The sequence below is a fragment of the Poecilia latipinna genome, unplaced genomic scaffold (genome assembly GCF_001443285.1).
Source record: "Poecilia latipinna isolate Pla-1442-1.1 unplaced genomic scaffold, P_latipinna-1.0 Scaffold2051, whole genome shotgun sequence".
Taxonomy (NCBI): domain Eukaryota; kingdom Metazoa; phylum Chordata; class Actinopteri; order Cyprinodontiformes; family Poeciliidae; genus Poecilia; species Poecilia latipinna.
In genome coordinates, this window is record NW_015114667.1 from 93,856 (window position 1) to 115,091 (window position 21,236).

Here is a 21,236-nt window from a genome sequence, read left to right on the forward strand (position 1 = left end):
AAAGTATGATGTTGGCTGCCTCTGTCTTATTTTAATCTGACCTGTCCATGACTATTTGATATACTTATGTGTATGGTATAAAATAAACCCGGCAGTGATTTTCACCTAACATTAGTTGGAAATTATTTTTTTCCACAACACAGGTGACCAATTTAAGCCACATTCTATACATTCTATAAATGTTTTTTTCAGTTATTTTTTTTGTTTGTAACCCAGAATGTAATAAAATATAAAATTCAAACACTCATGGGCTTTAACATGAAGCTCATACCTGAAGGTGGTAATAAATGAACTCAAAACAAAACATTTACACCAACATTCATAAGTCAATATTTCTCACTGACATTCCTAGTTAAACAACAAAAACATGTAGCTGAGCTTTCATGTGCAGGTAGAAACAAAACAGAGCTATTGTTGGGGTTTCTTTTTTCTGAAAGTTTATTTATATAGTTCAGCCCATACGGATACACCAAAAATGACCTCTGACAACTTCTGTTGCATAATTTCAGCTTTTAATTTGATAAGCAAAAGAAGATTAAGCTATAAGTGACAAAATGTCCCAAAGTTGTGCTCTTGTCTTTTTTTCTTGTCTGTTGCCTAAAAGCTGAGATCTGGACTCAGTCTATTGTTGGGTGCTCCTGCAGTATGCATGTAGGAGCTCACACAGAGCTCCTACATGGCACACCCACAGCAAGAAGCTGCAGTTACATGATGACGTGGCTTTTTGCTGTTATCATGTAACAGCAAGAACAATAAATGTTTGGTTCATTCTTAAGAAATATTCATATAGCGATGTTTAATCACATTTTTATCTCTTATCTCACTTCAGTGAAATATGCTTTAAGCCGTGCCTCTACCAGTCAGTATTGCTCTAAAGAAAGCTTGCTTTCAGCTGTGAGATGTATGAGGGTTTTCTTGAATGTGTCAGCCAGTTTCAAGTCACCTCACAGCTTCTCAATGAGATCAGGATTCAGGCTTTGACTAGACCCAGAATAAGAAAGACTTTTGACTTCCTTATAGACAACTCCTTGATTTGCTGGTATGTTTTGGTCTATGGTCATGTTAATGGGATCCCATCCTACTTCACTTTACTTTTTTAAAACAATTTCAGCAAAACATTTCCAAACCATGATACACACAGGTATCTGCTTTTACATCAAAACCATCTGAAACCTGCTATAAGTCCTGTAATGCTGCTTAAGGTTTTCCTGAGACATTTTTTAACGTTTTGTGGTCTGCTCCAACAGTTAGCTTGCTTATTTCATTTTTTTTGTTGCTTTTCATGTTCAACTAAGTTTTACTCAGTGAGAAGTGAAAAGAAGTGAACAATGATATAGACAGAAATGAAGCTTTTTGTTTATTACATTTAAATCCAAAGGTAAAAGACCTAATTACAGATGACCGAACAAAGCAAGAACTTGTGAAAGTCATGGAAAGAGTGCAGACAAACTCCACACAGCATAACAGACATAAAGAAACTAAATCACGGCAGTATGATGCACCGCGTCAGACATCAGCAGAATTGGATTAAAACTTTTAAGTTTTAGCATATGACTGATTAAAAGCCTGAGTTTAAGGCTTAATCCTCTGAAATAAGGTTCCATGATCTCACATTCCAGGATTTTTTTTTTTTTTTTTTACAGAAGATTTGTGCTTTAAAGATTTAAATGATAAAGAGAGATGGGATTAGCTGGTTTCAACAGAATGTGTGGTGGCTAAAAAAAATAGATGTAGCCACTATTTCTGTTATCCGATGACATAAGAATTTTCAGTGAAATAAATCAAATAACTTGCCAATAATGTCATAAAGTTTTGGATTATATAACATAACATTTTTTTTTTCTTATGGTTCACTGCGATACCATAATAACTTATTATACTATGGGCAGAATGTTACATTATTGACTCCAAAATAATATTACATCATTGGCCACTTTTTGCCCAACTCGTTATATTCTACTTAAAATGAGCAAAATGAATATTTTAATATTTTACATTGACCATTATAGCACTGGTAAATGCCTTTAAACAAGGGAAAAGAAAAGAATTTGATGCCTACATTGTGAAAAGATTTGTGCTTTTGGACATAGAAGCCTATCCTGTTTACACCATGCCAAGTCTTCATGCAGCAGTCTTCCATCATTGCCTAGTAACTAAAGATTCATCACCTTTACCAGCTTTGTCAAAGTGGAAACGTGACTTTCTAACCTTAGCTGAGGTAGTAGACAGTACATGTTTGAGGTAAGTCAGGATGATGATGGACAGAACCTTTATAAGACAGAAACCAAGTCGAAACAAAAGTGTCAGAGCAATGCTGCTGATTAGAGAAAACGTCTCGGGTTAAATATTGGTGTCTTTGATTAAATCAACAGCTAAACTGTAACTCTTAAAGTCTGTTAGTGTTTTAAAAACCTCTTATAATTGAAGCTATCGACAGTACATATTTTTTTAATGCCTTTCTTGTGTTTCAAAGCAGTTTTAATCAGCACAATATAAGCTGAAACATGTCATAAGTCCTAAGTAAAGATGACATCATCCTCCCTCAGTCATTGCACTCCCACCAGCTCTGTGATGGGTGGAGCGAACACCATCAACTCCTGGTATTTGGTAAAGAACAGGTGAAGACGGGACAGGTAGGTGTCCTCCTGGTAGGGAAGCTTCTTTTCAATCAGGTACTTGGACACAACAGGCTTCACCTGAACAGAATGAAGCAAGACAGCGGTTATGCATAATCACAGGACCATAAAACTCCTAACGTTTCTACAGTCGTATGTGAGGCCATCTGTGAGACAGCCGAAGCTTGCCCCACATTGGATCATTAACAGGACAATGATCCCAAACAGTAGAAATGGTGAGGGGAAAAAAACATGTCATGAGGCAGTAATGGTAACTCCACCTTTAAACACATGTTGTCTGACAGAAAGGGGAAGAGGTGGTGTTCTACGTGGCAGCTGATCAGAGAGTGTCCAAACGTCCAGTCCAGCATAGGGTTGCGGGGCAGGTTCAGAACTCCGTGGGTCATCTGGTAAATCCTCTTCGGCCGTTTTGTTGGAGAGAACATTGGTAGACCAATGTGCTGCAACAAGACATGTTTTTTTTTTAATTACTTTTCAGGTTAATCTGATACAACCGCTTTGTATTTTGAGCTGCATCTGATCAATGGAGCAGGTGTTTTGACCTGATGACTGTCCTAGTTAGGCGTTTGCTTAAAATTATATTCTTATTTTTACCCCTGAATCACTACATGTTACCAGGTACATTTTTGAAACGATTACATTTTGAACAATTTGAGATGGTTTTGTATTTTTAGCTTTTGACCCTTCCGCGGTCTTAGCACAATGCTCAAGATGTGCCTTGCAGATGTCATGGTCAGACAGCGTGGAAGTGGGAGCATGGGGGGATTGGAGGGGTGGGTGTCCCATCAGACAGCAAGCTCCCAAAACCGCAGAAAAAAAAAAAAAAAACCCTCGTAAAAGGGCACAGAACTGTGCACTGGGTAAAAAGTTTGTGATTTAGAATGGACTTCATGTCTTAAGTCTGTGAAAGGGTTAAACTTTACTATGCATGGAATGTTTGGGTGTTTCACTTCATTAAAAATAGGAGGTAAAAATTAGGCTAAGTGTTGAAACGAATTGGAATTACCTACAAACGATGCCAGACTTAATGATATGAACCCCAATTAAACAAGACATTTTTTGATTGTGCAGAACTACAAGGAACACAAAGTCAATGTCTCAGAGTGACTTTCTTCTGCTTACTGGAAAAGTGAATTATGTAAAGACCCAGTTGAAAAATGACACACAGTCATCACATCTATAATTTTATCTTAATTTTAGGATTTCACTTTTAAAGAGTGGAACAATTTTACAAACATCGTCTGTGGTTTATAAAACAAACAACTTGGGTGCACAAGTTTGAATTTATTGTGCAATTTCTCTAATCCACAGGGTCCACAGATGGGAAAGAAAATTCCAGTAGTTCTTTAACTTCCATCTGAAACTGTGGTTTATCCTTTCAGGTGCGTCACTGTTTAAATTTACTCAAAAGAGGGACGAGTAAATTGATCCTGGAGCTGTGGAGATCGTGCAAACAAATTCCGTGAATTCCAACGTATTTTTGTTGCTGGTTTTAAGATTTTACTTATTGACAGAGAAATATAAGATTTACAGAATACATTCAGTGCAATCTCAGTATGATGAACCCACTGAAATCAGAGGTCAACCTCAGCCGAACAGCTTTGAACCCAGGGAGGAGGGAGGTGGGAGGTGAGGTGAAACCAGCCAACAACAGCATTCACAGATCAAGGAGACTCTGGAGAGAGGGTCTCCAGTCTGACCTCCGAGTTAGAACAAACATCTGAAACCTGCGTTCTCTAATCCACCTTCACACCCTTTGTTCTGAACAATGTACAATGACCTGGATCTTTTCTTGGAAAATCATGCCTGGATTGTTCTTGTTATCCCTTTAGTTCTCTGACTGCAACACAATGCCGGTGTCTGTTAGCTTCCCACAGAGCCTGCAATAAAAAGCTCCTGGTGAACGTTTGGCATGAAATGAAAAGAAGCTGGTTTGTGAGTGGAGTATTTTTTTCCAAATGGCCTTAAGTCAAGCACTAAAAAATAAAAAGAACAAGTTGACATAGTTTGAAACAAAAATGTCTATAAACATGTAGACAGAACATGTAAAAAAAAACAACAAAAAAAACAAAACAAAACAAACAATTAACTCTGTTGACAAATATTGTATTATAATTTAGTTTATTCAAATATGATTAAAATATAATTACTCTTGTGTAGTTTTGATGTGTTTCCAATGTTACTGTTCATTTTTATTCATTTTTGAGTAATCCTTTATTACTTTAAAGAAAAAATTAAATATGGTTAACTTACTGGTCACTCAACTCAAAAGGTCACTTAAAATGTGTATGTTGTTTCCGATTTTATTGATTACTCATATTTGACACCTTCTCTTATTTGGTCGTTTCAGTCAATCAGTTTCATGCATTGTATGGATTTTTATCTGTTTTAAAAATGCTTTCTGGCATGTTAGTTTTGAAACCGGTCTTTCTTAAAAGAAGACGGTCTGTCTCCATAAGATTTGCATGTATGCAAATATGCAGGCACTGTGTTGTCACCTGGAAAATGTTGACATGGATGTACGGAATGGAGAACATGGCTCTGCACACCAGCATGCATAACAAGGCTCCGGGCATCGACCTGAACCCGGACACGTTTATGAGGAGCCAATACTGTGAATACAGGCCCAGTGCAATCATCAGGACCGTCCGGACCACCATGCCTAAAGAATTTCCTTTAAGATGAGCTGAAAACAAATATATCACTCACATTAAATCAACACGGATTAGAGAGAGATGTAGGACACCAAAGAGTTAAAAAAAAAGCTATCTCAACTTTATGCTGGTAGTAATTTTAGAAACTCTACAAATGAACCTACAGTGAACAAAACAAAACAAATAAAAACTAAAAAAACTTTCTAACCTAGAGCAACGAGTGGAGTGATGACCGGCACAGATAAGGGGGCCATGAACAAGTAGATGATGCGAGGCAGAAAGGGAATCTTCCAGACGCTGGAGTCGCCGAGTCCAATGATGTTGGTGTGGGCATGATGCATCTTAATGTGGCCATGTATGCCTGCTTGGGCTGAGAATGAGCTGCAGATCTGAGCAGACCAAAAAAAAAGAATAAAATAAAAAACAGACATTAAAAATACACATATATCTCAGTCTATGCACATGTGTTTAGGTTGAGATTGGATACAGGCTATGAATCTATTATATTTTTTGTTTACATTTTGAGGTATCTGGTCAAAGGTTAAAAGAGAGAGAAGGCAATGATACAAATGTTTTGCTTGTGTAAATATCAGCATATTCAATAAATATCCAAGTTTAATTAGGCGAGGTCAGTGAACTGAGTTTCTGGATGCTTGGGTTATTTGAGGTCACTGAATGGTTTAAGCAAAACCATGTTCTGCTTTGCAGCACAGAAAGATACATTTAAATCTCAACTGGAACTTAACTTGAATGTTCTGTGGTTGTGAGGGTTTTGCCAGGTTTTTGTTATGGTCAATGGAGTGCATGGATAGTGTGATGCAAGTTCAGTCCAATTACCTCTTACAACACTGAAACTAGATATTTACATGCACTGCATGTTCAGTTAGAATAATTAAAATTAATTATAGTTTCTAAATGCCAGGATAATGAGAGATATAGTGTTTGTTTTAAATTTTTTACAAAATCAGATGTTTTCCCATTTCCATACAGTTTAACAAATTGGCTTTTTGTATGACTTTTTTGTCAAAGGTTTTAACTATTTTTCTACGAGATTCTCCTAGTAGTTTGACAAGCGCTTTGCTCCATTCATCCTAAAAGAACTGGTGTGAAATTGGTCAAGTTTGCAGGCCATGTTGTCCACACATGTTTTAGGGATTTGTGATGGTCACTCCAAAATATTGACGTCATTGGGTAATAGCTGGATTATAACTTTGGTAATGTTTAAACTATCACAGACAGTTACTGATATTCCAGTTTGTGGTTTAAATTTGGAAATGATCAGAAAGCTTTTTAAAGCAATTTTTAAATGCTAAATTTCAGATGGAAAGCTTTTCAGATTTCTGGAACTGACCAGTCAGGAGCTGGTGGGGCTTTGAGAGTGTTTTATGGAAACATATGTCTCTGTCGGGATGAACATGATTGCGTGAAAAGCCATAGACAAAGAAAAACATAAATAAAGCCCTTCACATAAAATATTAAGTTATAGTTGATATATTTTACTCTTACTTCTTTAGCTTTGCCAAAGAAGTGAGAATAAGACTATCCAGCTCTAAAAGTTATTTTTGTTTTAAATTTTCACATGGCAGCAGATTTTTATTTTTATTTTTCCTGCATACCTCGATGAAGAAGATGGCCCAGAACTTTGCCCAGGTGTGCGACTCACAGAGCGCTCCGTGACTGGCCAGATGTGTCCCTTTGACGGTAATGATAGCATGAGCCAAGCCCATCAATAGCATCCCCAAGGAAAACCACAGCAGCTGAGAGGAGCCTAGCAACAGGAAGGCTGGAAGACAGACAACAGGAGATAAATGTGTCTATAGAATTGTTTTTGCATTAACTTAAAACTCTCGACTCTCTGTTTCTTAACATTGCTTTAAACTGGATTTTAATATATATTTTTTTTTATCCCTGCTCTGCCACATTAGTTTTACAGTTTATGTACTAAAAGGCTGAAACAGCTTCTGATGGATAGACTAAATACCTAAAAAAGAAGGAAGAAAGAAAACACAATGATGGTCAGTCTTAGTCTTTGTTCTGATGGTTTTCTCACAAGCCTAAGAGCTCAACGTCGGACACCAGAGGCCTCAGTTAGAATGTCAAATGTTAAAGTTTGTGATAGGATGATTAGAAAAAGCCTGAACAAGTGTGGCTTGTTCACAAGGGCTGAAGGAGAAAGCCTCTTCTCTCCTAAGAGAACATGGCAGCATGGCTTAGGTTTGCAAATATGCATCTGAATGAACCAAGCTGAGACCTGGCCCAAACTGGGCCATCAACAGGACAATGATCCCAAACACCGCAGGAAATCGGCAACAGAATGGCTGAAAAATAAATTAAGCCAGGTGCATCAAGAGTCCAGTCAAAGTACAGAGCTGACTCAAACGCTGTGGAAGAGCTGTAAAGAAACAAATGTCTAAAAACTAACAAACTCAACTAACGAAAGTTGGTTATAGAAATCGGTCCTGACTGATTAGACTTTAAGATTAAAATATGTTGGCTGTAGCTTCATAACTTAACATGTAGTGGTTTCCAAAAGCACTCATATCCTTTGAACTTTTCCATATTTTGTCATATTACAATCACAAACATAAATGTATTTTATTGGAACTTAATGTGAAAGACCAAAATACAAAGTTGTATACAACTGAAAAGTAGACAAAAATATATACATGATTCAAAACATTTGTTTTACAAATTAAAAACAGAAAAGTGCAGTGTGTACTTCTTAGTTTCTCCCAGTGCAACCAATTGCCCTCAGAAGTTGCCTGATGACTGCTAAATAGAGTTTGTCTGTGTCTAATCTAATCTCTGTACAAATACAGCTGCTCTGTGACAGCTTGAGAGGTTGGTTAAGAGAATATTAGGGAGCAAACAGCATCATAAAATCCAAGGAACGCAGCAGACAGGTCAGGAATAAAGTTGTGGGAAAGTTTAAAGCAACCTTAGGTTATAAAAAGATTTACCAAGTTTTGAACATCTCACTGAACACTGCTCAATCCATCATCCGGAAATGGAAAGAGTACAGGTACCTACCAAGACAAGGCTGCCCACTTAAACTTAAGGTCAAACAAGGAGAGCGCTGATCAGAGATGGAGCCAAGAGTTGGTGTTGCTGTGTCAAAGCAGGACAGTGAGCATAAATCTTAACAGCAGCTTGCCAAAAAGACACAATCGTTCCCAATTGCTTTATTGAAATTGCTGCAGATATAAGTAAGGTAAAAGGTAAAGACTAAGTAAGGTTAAAAAAAAAAAAAATATATATATATATATATATATATATATATATATATATATATATATATACATATATATATGTATATATATATACATATATATACATATATATTTTATTTTTTTTTTTACCTTACTTAGTAACAAAATCTAAAGAAGTAGGAGCATCTCCAGCTTGAGATAAATTAGCAGGCAGCTCAACTGGTAAAATGAAACCTTATTCGTCACCAGAGACAACAGGGCTGCTCGCATCCGACACCTTTTCATCACGTACAACATTCCTTACATCGCTTCACATGTAGATTAAAGGTTATCCTTTAATCTACATGTAAATTTACACTTCTCCATTATGTAGGAAGATTCAGCAGCTCATTATGTGCCTGAAGAAAAAAGAATAGTAACGGTTTGTTTTTTTAATTTTGTTTTACCTAAAATCCAGACTGCAGTGTGTGCTCTTGATCATATATACACACACAGTCACATGGGATTGTTAAACTTCATTAATGTCTCTGGCCCCTACAATTTCTAAATCTATAAACCTCCGCTAATCAGCTTGGTTTCAGATCTCAGAACCCACTGCTTCAGATAAAAGTGGAATGATGCACAGTTTACAAATTATTTTACAAGTGAGAAAATCTAATTCACGTCAGTTTATGTAGTTAGTGTCAAATCGCAACACTTCATCTTGAGGCAATTTACAAAAAAAGCAGGGTCTCTAACAGCCTTACACATTCATGGCAAAAATAGATCAAGGTAAGTCAGCTTGGATGGAGGACTGGACTTTAACTAAGCCGTTTTAACATTTGCTGCTACAGCTTTCCCCCCATGATTGCCCTATATTTAACTCCGACCATCATCCATTTAACTCCCACCAGCTTCTTCACAGCATGAACTGTGGATCACAGTTGATCCTCCAGAGTCACCTGTTTGCTGTGTACCTTGATCATACTACTTCTGTTTATTCCTAAATGTTCTCCAACAACCCCTCTGTTGGCTTACCAGATCAGCTGGATTTATACTGAAATTTGTGTTGACCATACAATTGTAATGAAACATATTAAAGCTAATGTCATTTATCAACATTTTGAACACAATGAGTAATTTTAGTCAGTTTGAAATGTTTCAATACCTCAGATCGCTATCTTCTTATGTTTACAGATGTGTTGAGTTATTCCTTACCAGGTACCAGGCTCAGGAATGCTGCAGTCAGGATGCTGCAGTCCACTCCCCTCTTCTCCCACCAGCTGCTCTCTTTCATCACCTTCTGCACCAGCCTGGTCAGCTCCATCATCAGAGACTCTTTCCCCACATCCTCTTCTCCTCCACCGTTTGTCACCTCCGAAAGCGCTCCGCTTCTCATTTTTAGCACACCACCCCATCCTCGGTCATTCTGGATTTCTGGAATTTCTCGGCACTCGTCCTGTACGCTCTGCATGCTGAGGACCGGCTCAGGACAGAGTCACAGTCTCCCCCTGAGAGCAGCCGGGGAAAAACGCTGCAGCACTGAACGCAAAGTCCACTGAGGAAAGTCAACACTGACAAACTCCCTGTTGGTGAGGATCATTGTCAGAGAAGCCCGACCCCCTTCCTGTAGCCGTTCTGGATCCTCCCGTCCCACTTCTTTTTTTTTTATGTCATTCCTCCTCCTCGCCTTGACTTTGAATCTAATGAGGCACTGGCTGAAGATTTAACAGGATGGCTTCAGAAATCCTGCAGAAAAAAAATGCATCTGCTTCAGTTCCCCCTCTCCGGTGTCTCATGCATTCTGCATGACGCTCTCTCCTCCGTTGTTCCTCTGCCTTTGTGTGCTCTCCTCTTCCCCCTCCCCTCTGCTGCTGTAACCTTGGCAAACATTCTGGGAAAGACGAAGGCTGAGTAACAGCGTCCACTTCTGTTTTTTTCAAAGTAGGCAGATAGCTTTTTCTTTTAGAAGTTCATTCACATTAATCTGCATCCCTCTGAAATCTGGATGATTGGATAAATAGGACCTGACTTGGAAAGGGGGAAAAAATAGGTGGAAATTAGAATTGTCCTTGTATTTTTCTAAATTGAATTGTATTTTTCAGGCTGGGTTCAACAACAATACAAAAATGTTGGAGAAGTGTTACAAAACTGTAACACTAAACACTTTCTTGTAAGACTATAACACTCTAACACTTTCTTGTAAGAGGTCCAAGGAAAAGGAAAGAGGTGCCAAAAAATCATAAAAACAATACCTAAAATGACAAAATAGCTAAATGCAACAAAGAAGAGGGAGAAAAAACCCCATAAAATATCAGAACAGCTTGCAGATAAATGCTAATGGAGATTTAAAAAAAAGAGAAAAGTGGAAAATGGCTTCCAAAGAAAAGTTAAAAATACAGAAAATTGTACCCCTAAGACAGGAGGTGTGTACTGAGAACCAATTACATAAATCTAACAGATAAATTGAATTTTGACAGCCTTAATGCATTCATGCCAATTTATAAGTACAACAAGCTCCCAATGAACTCTTTTACTTTATTTTATTAAAAGATATAATGTTTCTGTGAACATTTTCAGGCAGTTATTACAAAAAAATAAAAATGATCATACATGCCGGGTCATGCCCTCTGGTGCAGATACATCCAGAGCTGAAAGGTGATGCGACATGCAGCAACCTGAAACTGCAGCTTTATGTTACGCAAACTCACGTAACTTTGCCCTGACGCCACATCGTCTTACTGTTACCACCATGTCTGCAGCAGTCTCAGATTAGCATCTATCACAAACATACAGTACGGTCATTAATGTACATGTGCCAAACAGAAATATTTTTGTCTTAAAGTACAATAGTTGTATTTTGATTTTTCTTAAATGGAGCAATAGAGATGTACAGTAACAATAAAGCAGAATTTATTGGAGGTGAATCAATAGAAACTTACCTGTTTGTGGAAAAATGTTAAAACCAAAACCTGTATCTTATTGTAACGTTTGTAATTAGTTTTATGTAGTTTGTTAATATTTGTGTGTGTAGACTCATAATATGGAGACAGATTTAGATTTATGCAAATGTATATATAATAGCATGTCACAAAATACAAATAAACTATGTTCTTGACATCTCAGGTAGGAGAATCTACAGCATGAAATTGAGTGCAGTTACACATGGTAGCCACAAGATGGTGGCAATGATATTTTTTGGAGATAAACCCACACCAGTGATTGAACTGTTAAAGGGCCATAGTTTGTTGACATGCTTTACCTTTGATGATTTTGAGTTGGAACCAAAAAGAACAATTTCCTGCTGATTAGTGATTAAAATTATCAAAGACAATACATGTTCGGTTTTGCCCCATGATAATATGCAATATGAGCCAAAGTCTGTCATGAATCTATCTGCTGGGAATGAAGATGTAAGGTGATACTCCCACTATAAAACAGATAAAGTCTCAAAGCGCAGAGTCCTCAATAGCTTCTGGTTCTTCGAGAACATTGAGACGCCTCTTGCAGGCATCTAGCATCTTTTTTCTGGGGCCTAACGGGATATGAATGCTACTGAGATCCTGATCTGAACATAGCAACAGTGCCTCCAAGTCAATCTTCTCCCGACTAAGGATTGGCAAGAATTCACTCAGGCCCTGAGAGGCAAGAAAAGTTTCCAGAGGGTTATTCTCTGGCTCCATGTCCTCATCCAACCCGATGTCAACCTCTTCCCAAGGTAATTCTTGCAGGTTCCTCTCCTGTAGGCTAAAAGCGCTGCCGATACTGTCTTCATCAAAGCTAGGAGAGCACTGAGGCAGGTGTCCACGCAGACGGACGTTAGGTGCTCGACCAACAGGTTCACTTCCAACAACGCTTCCTTCATCTCGTCCTCCAATCCCGAACATGCCACCTGTCATATAGTTCCTTCTAAACACCATGGTTCCAAGCCCAGGCCGAGTGAAAAGGGAGTCCCGCCCAGAGTCTGCGCTTATTTCTGAATAGGCAGCTTCATAGAGGCCTGGATCACTCATGGCACGAGAAACTGTTTCAGCATCGTCATCATTTTCCCGGGGGAACATGTCCCTGATGTTGAGACGGGCCCGCTCTTTGGGGTTGGCGTAGGTGCCTTGTTTGAGGAACATGACGTCGCTACCAAGCTGCAGGCCAGTGAGCGAGCGGATACTCTTTCTCCCATCTTCGTAGATTTTGAACGTTCCATCAACCTGCTTCTTCTTTTCCAGTTTCTTCTGAATCTTGGCCTTGCCCTTGGCTGTTGAATGCAGCGTAGCCTGGAAATAAAACCAGCTTGCTTAAAACAAAATTTAAGGTCTTAAAACAAAAGTAAATATAGGCACATTTTTTCAAAATAACTTCTGTTTTGAAAGACTTCAATAAAAAGTCTATCAATAGAAAACACTTTTGACAAAGACCTCAAAAGACTCCCCTTCACAACCTCTGATGTTTATTTTTACACTTTAATCTGACAATGGAAGAATACAAAAAGTATGTCTGGCCATTAGTTGGCAGAAGCTTTTGTTTATGCTCAGGTTATTTACTACCACAATAGACCAGATGAGGACCCAACCCATCTGTCTTCTGATCCATTCTGCCATCATGAGATATCATCTACCCATTTCATGTCTTCTGCTTATCCAAGGGCAAGATTCCTCACATTCTTTCTAAAAAAAAATCTCCCCAGTGAGTTTTTAGCCTGCTCCAAGTTGTGCTCAGAAAACCTCCGATACGAGATATCCAGTTCACATCCTGACCGCATATCTAAACACCTTTGATGCAGAGGAGTAGCCATTCTACTATAAGCTTGCTTCTTTTGATGGAGCTCCTTACTGTGTCTGTAAAGCTGAGTCCACACAAGAGCAGAACAGAGCAGGGCATAGATTACTACATACAAGGCCTCATTTCATTTTACCATCCTCTTACTATATTACTGTTGAACACCACACCAAGTACCAAACACAGCCTGGAAAACCATACTACAATAATTTCCACATCAACTCTACAAGGGTAAGGATCTGTTCCTCTGTTCAATGACCAGAGCAAAACTTACACTGCTGCTTTTGATCGAGGATCGATATCTGACAATCATTCGGAGCCTCCTTTCCAACACTCTTGGGTAAGCTTTCTGCCCCTTTTCCTTACCCCTCAAGTTCAAAACAATATTAGCACTTCCTTAACTATTTAATCAACAATTAACCTTACCAGGAGAGTTTAGAGGTGAAATGTTAAAGATGAAGCTAACCAGTCAAAAACAACCAGTTTCCATTGCTCAAACAAAACCTTGGGTGTGTGGGCTACGTCTTCATCAAGTTCTTAACGTCATCAAGTTCTTAACAATAAGTACATAGTAAAGAAAAATTGGTTATAATCTAAATTTTTCTCATAAAAACCATTATTAGCATTTAGAAGACATATAATATTATGCTTATTTACATCTGACTCATAACCACCTGTGAATATGGCATGTTGGAGGTGACTGTGTTGAACTTGCGGCTTAGCGTGCTGCTGCTGGTGTAGCTGGAGAAGCTAATAGCATCCAGGTTGTCCAGAGCCACTGACTCCTTCATGAACTTCCTCTCCATGCGCTCCCGGTGCCTCATTTGGAGCTTCTCACAGTCTTTGATGCGACGCTCCGCAGCCCGAAATGCTCGGTCTTTCAGCTTACTGACCAGCTTCGGGTTGAGGGTGATCTGCTTGGAGGCGGTGGAGTCCAGATATCGCACACAATCCATGTGGCCCTTGGAGGCTGCCATGTCCAGAGGTGTGTGATAGTCATTGTCCAGACACCAAAGGTTGGCACCGAAAGCTACCAGGAAGGAGAGCGAACTGAGGTGGCCGTTGGCAGCTGCCAGGTGGAGTGGCGTGTTCCCCCAGATGTCACATTTGTCTGGATCACCTCTAAGACACAGGAGAGGAGATGTCTAATTAAATTTATTGAACTGATTCTTATGCTAATTTTAAAGGTTTTCTTTTCAGCTGTAGACACTGGGAGATTTCTTGTAGAAAAGGCAAAAATCTACTTTAACTGTGAGTGTGAGTTAAGTTAGTCAGCTAGGGGAAGATTTTTTTCTTCAAATTAATTAGATATCTACAGATGATCTTTAAGAGGATCAGAAGTGGCTAAAATAAACTAACCCTTGTTCTTTGATTAACTTCATTTTAAAGTTAGAATAGAATAGAATAGAATAGAATAGAATAGAATAGAATAGAATAGAATAGAATAGAATAGAAACAGCCTTTATCATCACACAAAGTAAATTCTAATTTTAAAGTAATTACAGTCGAGTAAACTGATTTTCATGAAAATCCAGTTTTTTTTCCTCCTTCCTCCTGATATTAATGAATTATAAGAATAAGCCCCAATATGCAGTTTATTCCCCCAGGTGTTACTGTATCGTTATCATGACATAAACAGGAGCATTCAGCTGCAGCAGCGACAAACTTTCTTTCTTTTTTTCCCTCCTCTTACACGGCCAGTCCATGATCAATAATTGAAGCTCTGCAGGTTAAACATGACAGAGGTGACATTGCATTATTCATCCCACACACCCAAAGTCTTTTTTTCGCACACACCCACAAACATGCAGTCACCACAACAGGTTCCACCAGCCTCATCAGCATCTCCTCTGGCTTTATTTTCAGCTTGTGACCCTGATGGACCTTTTTAAAGTTCTTCGTTCTGCTGTTTGTTTAAAAGCTGTAACGCAGATCCAGTTGCAGCGGTGGGAAATGTATCACTGTAGTAACATGCAACAGGAATCACACCTACGTAACTCAGGCAGTAATCTGATCACATGTAGCTCCAGTTTAGAGGCGATAAAGCAGAGATAAACAACAAAAAAACAAATCTGTTTTCTGCTGCTGTCAAGAGCAATTGTTCTGAGGAAGCTCTGACTGTGAGACTTTATTCGTAAGTCATTTAAAATCATTAAATGCAACTCAAGTTGTTTTTGGCACTCAGTTATCCTTTAATCCCAAGAAAAGTATGGGATATGAAATGCAATAGAATAGTTTAGGTGTTTGCTTGTACACTTAGAATAATCTAAGTGTAATCAAATGTAATTAAAATGATTTAACCTCTAAAACTTAAACACCAGTGCCATATACAGAATGTGAATATAACGTATGTTACAGTGGAGTGCGACCGTCTATAATTGTAAACAGAAGATGATTGATTTGCTGTTGGCAAACAGCTTTTTTAAGGTAAGAAAATATGTTGCTGTACCATTGTGCTTAATTTTTATGTACCACTACAAAATGTATTTTGATATTCAAAGATTGTGTTATAAAATTAAATCACTGTTGGACCTTCAGACTCGATAGACTAATTACAGGAGCTAGTATAACTATTGATTCATCAGTGCACTGCATTAACCCACTTTGGTTCGAGCAGCAAGAAGAGGAATTGTTTCAGGAAGGAAATTATGTGCCCATGACCAGAATAAATATGCTTTCTTTCGTCAATCATGAGGGAAACATCAGGAGGATATTACATAATCTGAATTATTGTGCTGCTTCTGCATTATTAATACTTAGAATTGTTAAAACGAAGCAGGCCTTAGTACCATCTGCTTTTTAAAGGGGTATTTTTCCATTATTTCTAGACACTAAGCTAGATAAAATTACCCTAAAAGCATCCTGAAATGTCCCTTTTCTTAAAGGTAATGGTAGCTAAGCTAAATGTAGCTCAGGGCTCCAGCATTTTCAAAATATAGCTTTTCCCTGCTGGTGTGGTCAGTCATAGAAAGCACCGAGGTCATTAACAATTAATATTGTTAATTATGGTGCTTTGGACTTAAAAAAGATTGTTTAAGACAGCAAATCATTAGATTCTTTATGTTCATTTAAGTCACCTTTCTGGTAATCCAAATGATCAAATCACTGCGGTGACTGATACATATTTTGTCATGAGCTACAAGTTTGAAGACATAAACAATATGACACTTCCCCTTTTGAATTATATAACTTTCAGTGTGCACATGCTGCTTTGTAAATGTAAATTAAAATACAAGAGATGAAGCTGAACGGCAGCACAGTGTCGCAGTTGGTAGCACTGTTGCCTTGTAGCAAGACGGTTTCCCAGCCCGGGGTCTTTCTGCATGGAGTTTGCATGTTCTCCCTGTGAATGCGTGGGTTCTCTCCGGGTACGCAGGTCTATAATATAAAATCCCAGTAACATAAAGTAAACACTGAGATTTAATTGCAAGGAGACAAAAGGTGGAAAAGTTAACGGCATAGAAATATTTTTCCACATTTTTTTAACACACATTTAGCGGTGTTAAAGTTTTTCATCAATAAATTCTAATTGTTTCTCTTTTAATACATATGTGTCTACATTCTTTGTAAATATGTTGCTGCTTGGCTTAAAGACGATTGTATTGGGCAAAAACAAATAAATGAAAATTTGGAGACATGACTGAATAGACATTCTCACTGTAGTATAAAAATAAAGAAGATTCTTTGCTATACTGAAATGTTAGCAAAAAAAAGAAGGAAAAAAGCAATTATACAAGTCTTCCAGGAATTCCTGTGTTATTGACACATTCATTGCAACAATCTGTGTATGTCTTTCTCCTGGTCTGTTTCTATCAATCAATATCTATGACCTTTCCAAGAGTCGACTGTCCTCTGTATCACCGCATGCCCTATAAACCTGTAGTCAGCTGCACGATAAAGGGCACCCAGACTGTTTCATTCTGCTTCAACAGATAACAAGGAGCCACTTTGATCAGCATCCTGCTTTGGTTGTAGCTTGAAAACCTCAGCAGATGTTGATCCTAAAACCTTTCCTGCATCTCAACATAGACATTCAGCCAAACATAATGGATTTTCGCTTTTAGATCATTTTTAATCTAGTTGAGTGAAATTATTACTGATGGCTTCTGGATAAGATTTAGAGTGCTAGCCTGCTGACCAGGCTGGTCTGTTCTAAAATTGATCATAACTGAACATGAAGCTGTCACAGTGTGCATTCACTTGTTTAACCTGACCTTTCTATGTAATGGGGCTGTAAACCCCTCTATATGTCCTTCCACTAATTAAACTGCTAAGGAAGGAAGTAACATTTATTCTCAATATTTTATTTCTTATGATTAGATTAGTTTTTTCCATAACAACAACAACAATAATAATAATAATAATAATAATAATAATAATAATAATAATTCTATTTTAAACTAGACTTTGATTTGGTTAAATTACCTTTTTTTAAATATAGTTCTTAGGTCACGTTTCAAACTCTATAACAAATTTATTTATAAACAAACAATAAATATTTTTTATGGACTCACCCTCTGCCAACGATGAGCCGTAGAGCCTCCAGGTTGCCGTGGTAAGCGGCCCATAAGGTCGGCGTCATCCCATCTTCGTCCGGGGCGTTCAGCTCCTTACGAGTGGCTTCCTTCAGGATGTCCAGGTAGCCGTCCCGGGCCGCCCGGTGGTACCGGTCATTCATGGCGGCCTTGGCTCAATTTGAGCTCCAGTCCATAACCTTTAGTCCCTTTGAAGAGCTGACTTCTCGGTTCGCTCCGGGACGCTGCGGCCTGCAGAGCCCACTGCTGGGCAGCTGGTTGCTTAGAGACGGCGGCCAGCTGTAAGTCAGGAATGGGCGGAGTTGTCTCCACGTAAAGACGCGCCCCGCTTCACGTATAAGTCAAATCTGGAGCATCCTTCAGTTTTGAAGATGATTTCGAATCCCGACAAGTTAAATTTAAGCATCCCTCTTTAATGTCATTGTTTTCACATAATTGTTTTTTTAGTTCCAACCCCCACAACGTTTAAATGTTGTTGAGGTGTACAATGATCAAAACAACATTAAAATCCAAAACAGCCCGACTGCTCGAATGATCTTTTCTTGTTCCATTAACAAGAAATGGAACAAGGACAAACACTCTTCCCTTCCCTACCGTTTGGCATTGAAATAGATTAAACAATAAATGTTGGAATGAGACATTTTTGGATGTTACCTTTACCTTTGACATAAATGTCCTTATATTATTTGGTAGAATTACCTTTCAAATTATATGATTTGGGTGAAACAGGTTGCCGCCTGCTGCACACGACTTTTCAGTTCTGACCATGTATTTTCTTTTAGACCAGTGAGATTCTTTTAAAAATAGTTGAAAGTCTGATCCCGTCGCATGCATTCATATTCAGTATGTTCTCAAACATTTTACTTTATATCCCTTGCTTGTCAGAGATCGCCTTGTTGGGGTCACCAGGAGGTCACTGTCCTCACAACACGTCATTAGCTACACGTCAGCGAACAACTGACGTGTAGCAACTAGTAAAAAGCGTTTACTAGTTGTCAGCGAACAACTAGTAAAAGTTTTTACTAGTTGTTCGTTGACGTGTATCCACAAAAACCTTGTTTTTTATTAGCTGGAGAAAAAAAATACATTATTAGGTAATGCACTCATATTGCTACATTCAAACTGTTTTTGTAACTGAAAATATAACAAAGAAAAAATTTATCACTCCTCTTAAATCCACACTCATAGATGCACACTGCTCTACATTTTATCAGCCAAAGAAAACAACAAGGCGCTTTACAAACACATAAATACTTACAAAGACGAAAGTTTTCCAAGGTACGTACAAAGCGTAAAAACGTTTACTGCCTCCCCAACTGCCTAAATTCTTGTTGCCAAGGTTACTGAAGAAAAATACGTCAGATATCGTTTGCTCCAAAGAGCGCTCACTCGGTAATCTTTCTACAAATATACGAAGATTGTAGTACAGATGTCACACTCGGATCAAATTCCAAACACCAAATGTTTAAAACATGTTCAGAATAGTCACACAATTACGAACTTATGTCCACTATAAGCTAATTTATAGTATATTTGACCGAATGGCCTCACAGTTACACATCCAGTAGATACAAAAATTATTTTCCATTTTAGTTTGACTGACTGTAGCCAATCGATTCAGAAAGTTGACAGCTCTAAAACTTAGGCATTTTATCAATTCTTCATGCTTTTTATTGTTTCCAAAGGTAAAATTTGGTAAATCCAGTTTAGCCAGGTCCACCCACTCTGAGCCAATAATTTTTTCCCCTTTCACATACAAATATTTATATTTGATTACTTTTTAAATCTGCAGATTGCTTGCATAAGTACAATTATGTACAGTTCCTTTTATATTTTTAAGAAATAAAATAATTAAAAAAGTCTTTTAAAAAAATAAATAAAAATTCTGATAAGCATTTTTTTTTTTAAAGGACATAAATATTTTTGACAACTTGATTTAGACTTTATCTAGCTGCAGCATAAATCTTTGCTACAGCTGTGTTTCACTGTGTGTACTAAATCTTCTGTAGTGCATTCCAATTAGTTCTTAAATAAAGTATTTAAGTGATTGAAGAACATTATATTCAACCAATGATTTCATGTTGGATTTATTGCATAATGAAGAACTTTCAAGGTATGTTTAGAGAATCTTTATTTTTTGAGTAAGTTGGTCAAAGATCATCTGGCAGAACTTGTTGTGGTCAACTCCAGCAGCTCCTCTAAATCCTATGAATCTCAAAAAGCCTTATGTCCGTATCGTACCAGATTGGAGGATCCACATTCCTTCAAAGAACAGAAGGAAGAGTGAAAAAATCAGTTTCAGCAGCCAAACTGAAATCCACTGTGAATCTACATCCGGTATGTTTACCGTAGGTAGATGACTCCCCACATGTAGGTCCGGAACCACATGGCAGTGCCAGAGTTGGCCTGGTACTTCCTGATCAGGATGGGGTGAGGGACTGGGAGGAGGCCGACCAGCGTGCCGTGCTGCAGGAATTTCAAGATCTCTGACTCATCTGTTAAACCCCTGAAGATAAAACAAAACCTCCTCATTTGATCCAGCTCTAAACAATTGGAACATCTCAGATTTAAGAATCAAATTCTCAAAACATCAACTTTTTGCTTATTTGCAATTTGAGCACTGCCAGAATTTACAGCAATCTCTTGTAAATCAGTTAAACTATTAAATCCATCTGGCTTCTAATTAAAACTTTTCTCCTACTTGTCGATGCAGATCTTCTCCACCTGAGGGACCAAGACTTGCAGAAGCCGCATGATGGTTTGCAGAGGAAGTCTAGATTTCCATGACAACATCTAACAGGAACAGGTAAATAAAGCATAAAATCTCCTGACAAAAACCAACAAGCAGCAGAAATAAACATAAAAAAAAAAACCTCTCTCACCCAGCCTGAATTAGCGGTCCAAGCGGCAGTAGATGAGACGCTCGATATTCGACTTCTTGATGTCTGCGACCTCGTGAAGACCTGATGACAGGATGAAACTGTGAGAAAGCAGAAAAATAAACAGAGTGCGAGCAGCGAGGCATCTGCAGTACCTCGCTGTCTCTTTCTGAGTTGGACTCCGTGTCGCTGGCTCCATTGATGGCACCACGGTGAGGTGGTGTTGCTGGAGAGCTTGAACGAGGCAAGGCAATCATCGTTCCGTCTTCGCTTACCTGAGACTTCTCCGTAATCTTATCAATTCCTGAAACAACATGAGCTGTTACTTCCTGGATGCCTGACTGGAAATCTGTGGCCTGACTTGAAAATGGAAGTTCTCCATCAAACCTGACTAGTAGTTTGAAGAATTTTGGAAACAAGAGGGTACAAACATTTCAGTAGATTTGTAAAGTTTGTAGAAGACATACAACAACGGCCTTCAAGATGTGATTGCAGAGTTTCTAAATAACCACAGGGGCTCTAAATACAAATGCAAGCCACACTTTTCAGACACGCACAAAAAAAGTTCAAA

The 21,236-nt window shown here is 38.3% G+C and overlaps 3 protein-coding genes across 4 annotated transcripts; all 3 read right to left on the reverse strand.

Annotated features, from left to right (window-relative positions):
• Nucleotides 1-586: 586 nt before the first annotated feature.
• Nucleotides 587-19,123, reverse strand: fads6 (fatty acid desaturase 6). Of its 2 annotated transcripts, none has more exons than XM_015016712.1 (7): nt 19,045-19,123; nt 9,697-10,227; nt 6,907-7,073; nt 5,499-5,679; nt 5,135-5,322; nt 2,897-3,076; nt 587-2,696 (listed from the first exon to the last, which is right to left on the reverse strand). In XM_015016712.1, the coding sequence occupies exons 2-7, from the start codon at nt 9,950-9,952 to the stop codon at nt 2,547-2,549; spliced, it is 1,122 nt and encodes a 373-aa protein (XP_014872198.1). In that variant the 5' UTR covers nt 9,953-10,227; nt 19,045-19,123; the 3' UTR covers nt 587-2,546. The 2 variants fall into 2 exon arrangements, with proteins under 2 accessions (XP_014872198.1, XP_014872197.1); XM_015016711.1 differs by having other exon boundaries at nt 9,697-10,509; nt 19,045-19,117.
• On the reverse strand, nt 10,816-19,117 carry ush1gb (Usher syndrome 1Gb (autosomal recessive)). Its single transcript, XM_015016710.1, has 4 exons — nt 19,045-19,117; nt 17,766-18,855; nt 13,926-14,373; nt 10,816-12,749 (listed from the first exon to the last, which is right to left on the reverse strand). The coding sequence occupies exons 2-4, from the start codon at nt 17,927-17,929 to the stop codon at nt 11,928-11,930; spliced, it is 1,434 nt and encodes a 477-aa protein (XP_014872196.1). The 5' UTR covers nt 17,930-18,855; nt 19,045-19,117; the 3' UTR covers nt 10,816-11,927.
• A 734-nt stretch (nt 19,124-19,857) lies between the features above and the next one.
• hid1b (HID1 domain containing b) lies at nt 19,858-20,989 on the reverse strand. The gene is made up of 5 exons (XM_015016708.1): nt 20,821-20,989; nt 20,669-20,749; nt 20,488-20,579; nt 20,134-20,292; nt 19,858-20,048 (listed from the first exon to the last, which is right to left on the reverse strand). Exons 1-5 carry the CDS (start codon nt 20,920-20,922, stop codon nt 19,985-19,987), a joined length of 498 nt encoding a protein of 165 aa, XP_014872194.1. The 5' UTR covers nt 20,923-20,989; the 3' UTR covers nt 19,858-19,984.
• Between the last annotated feature and the right edge of the window lie 247 nt (nt 20,990-21,236).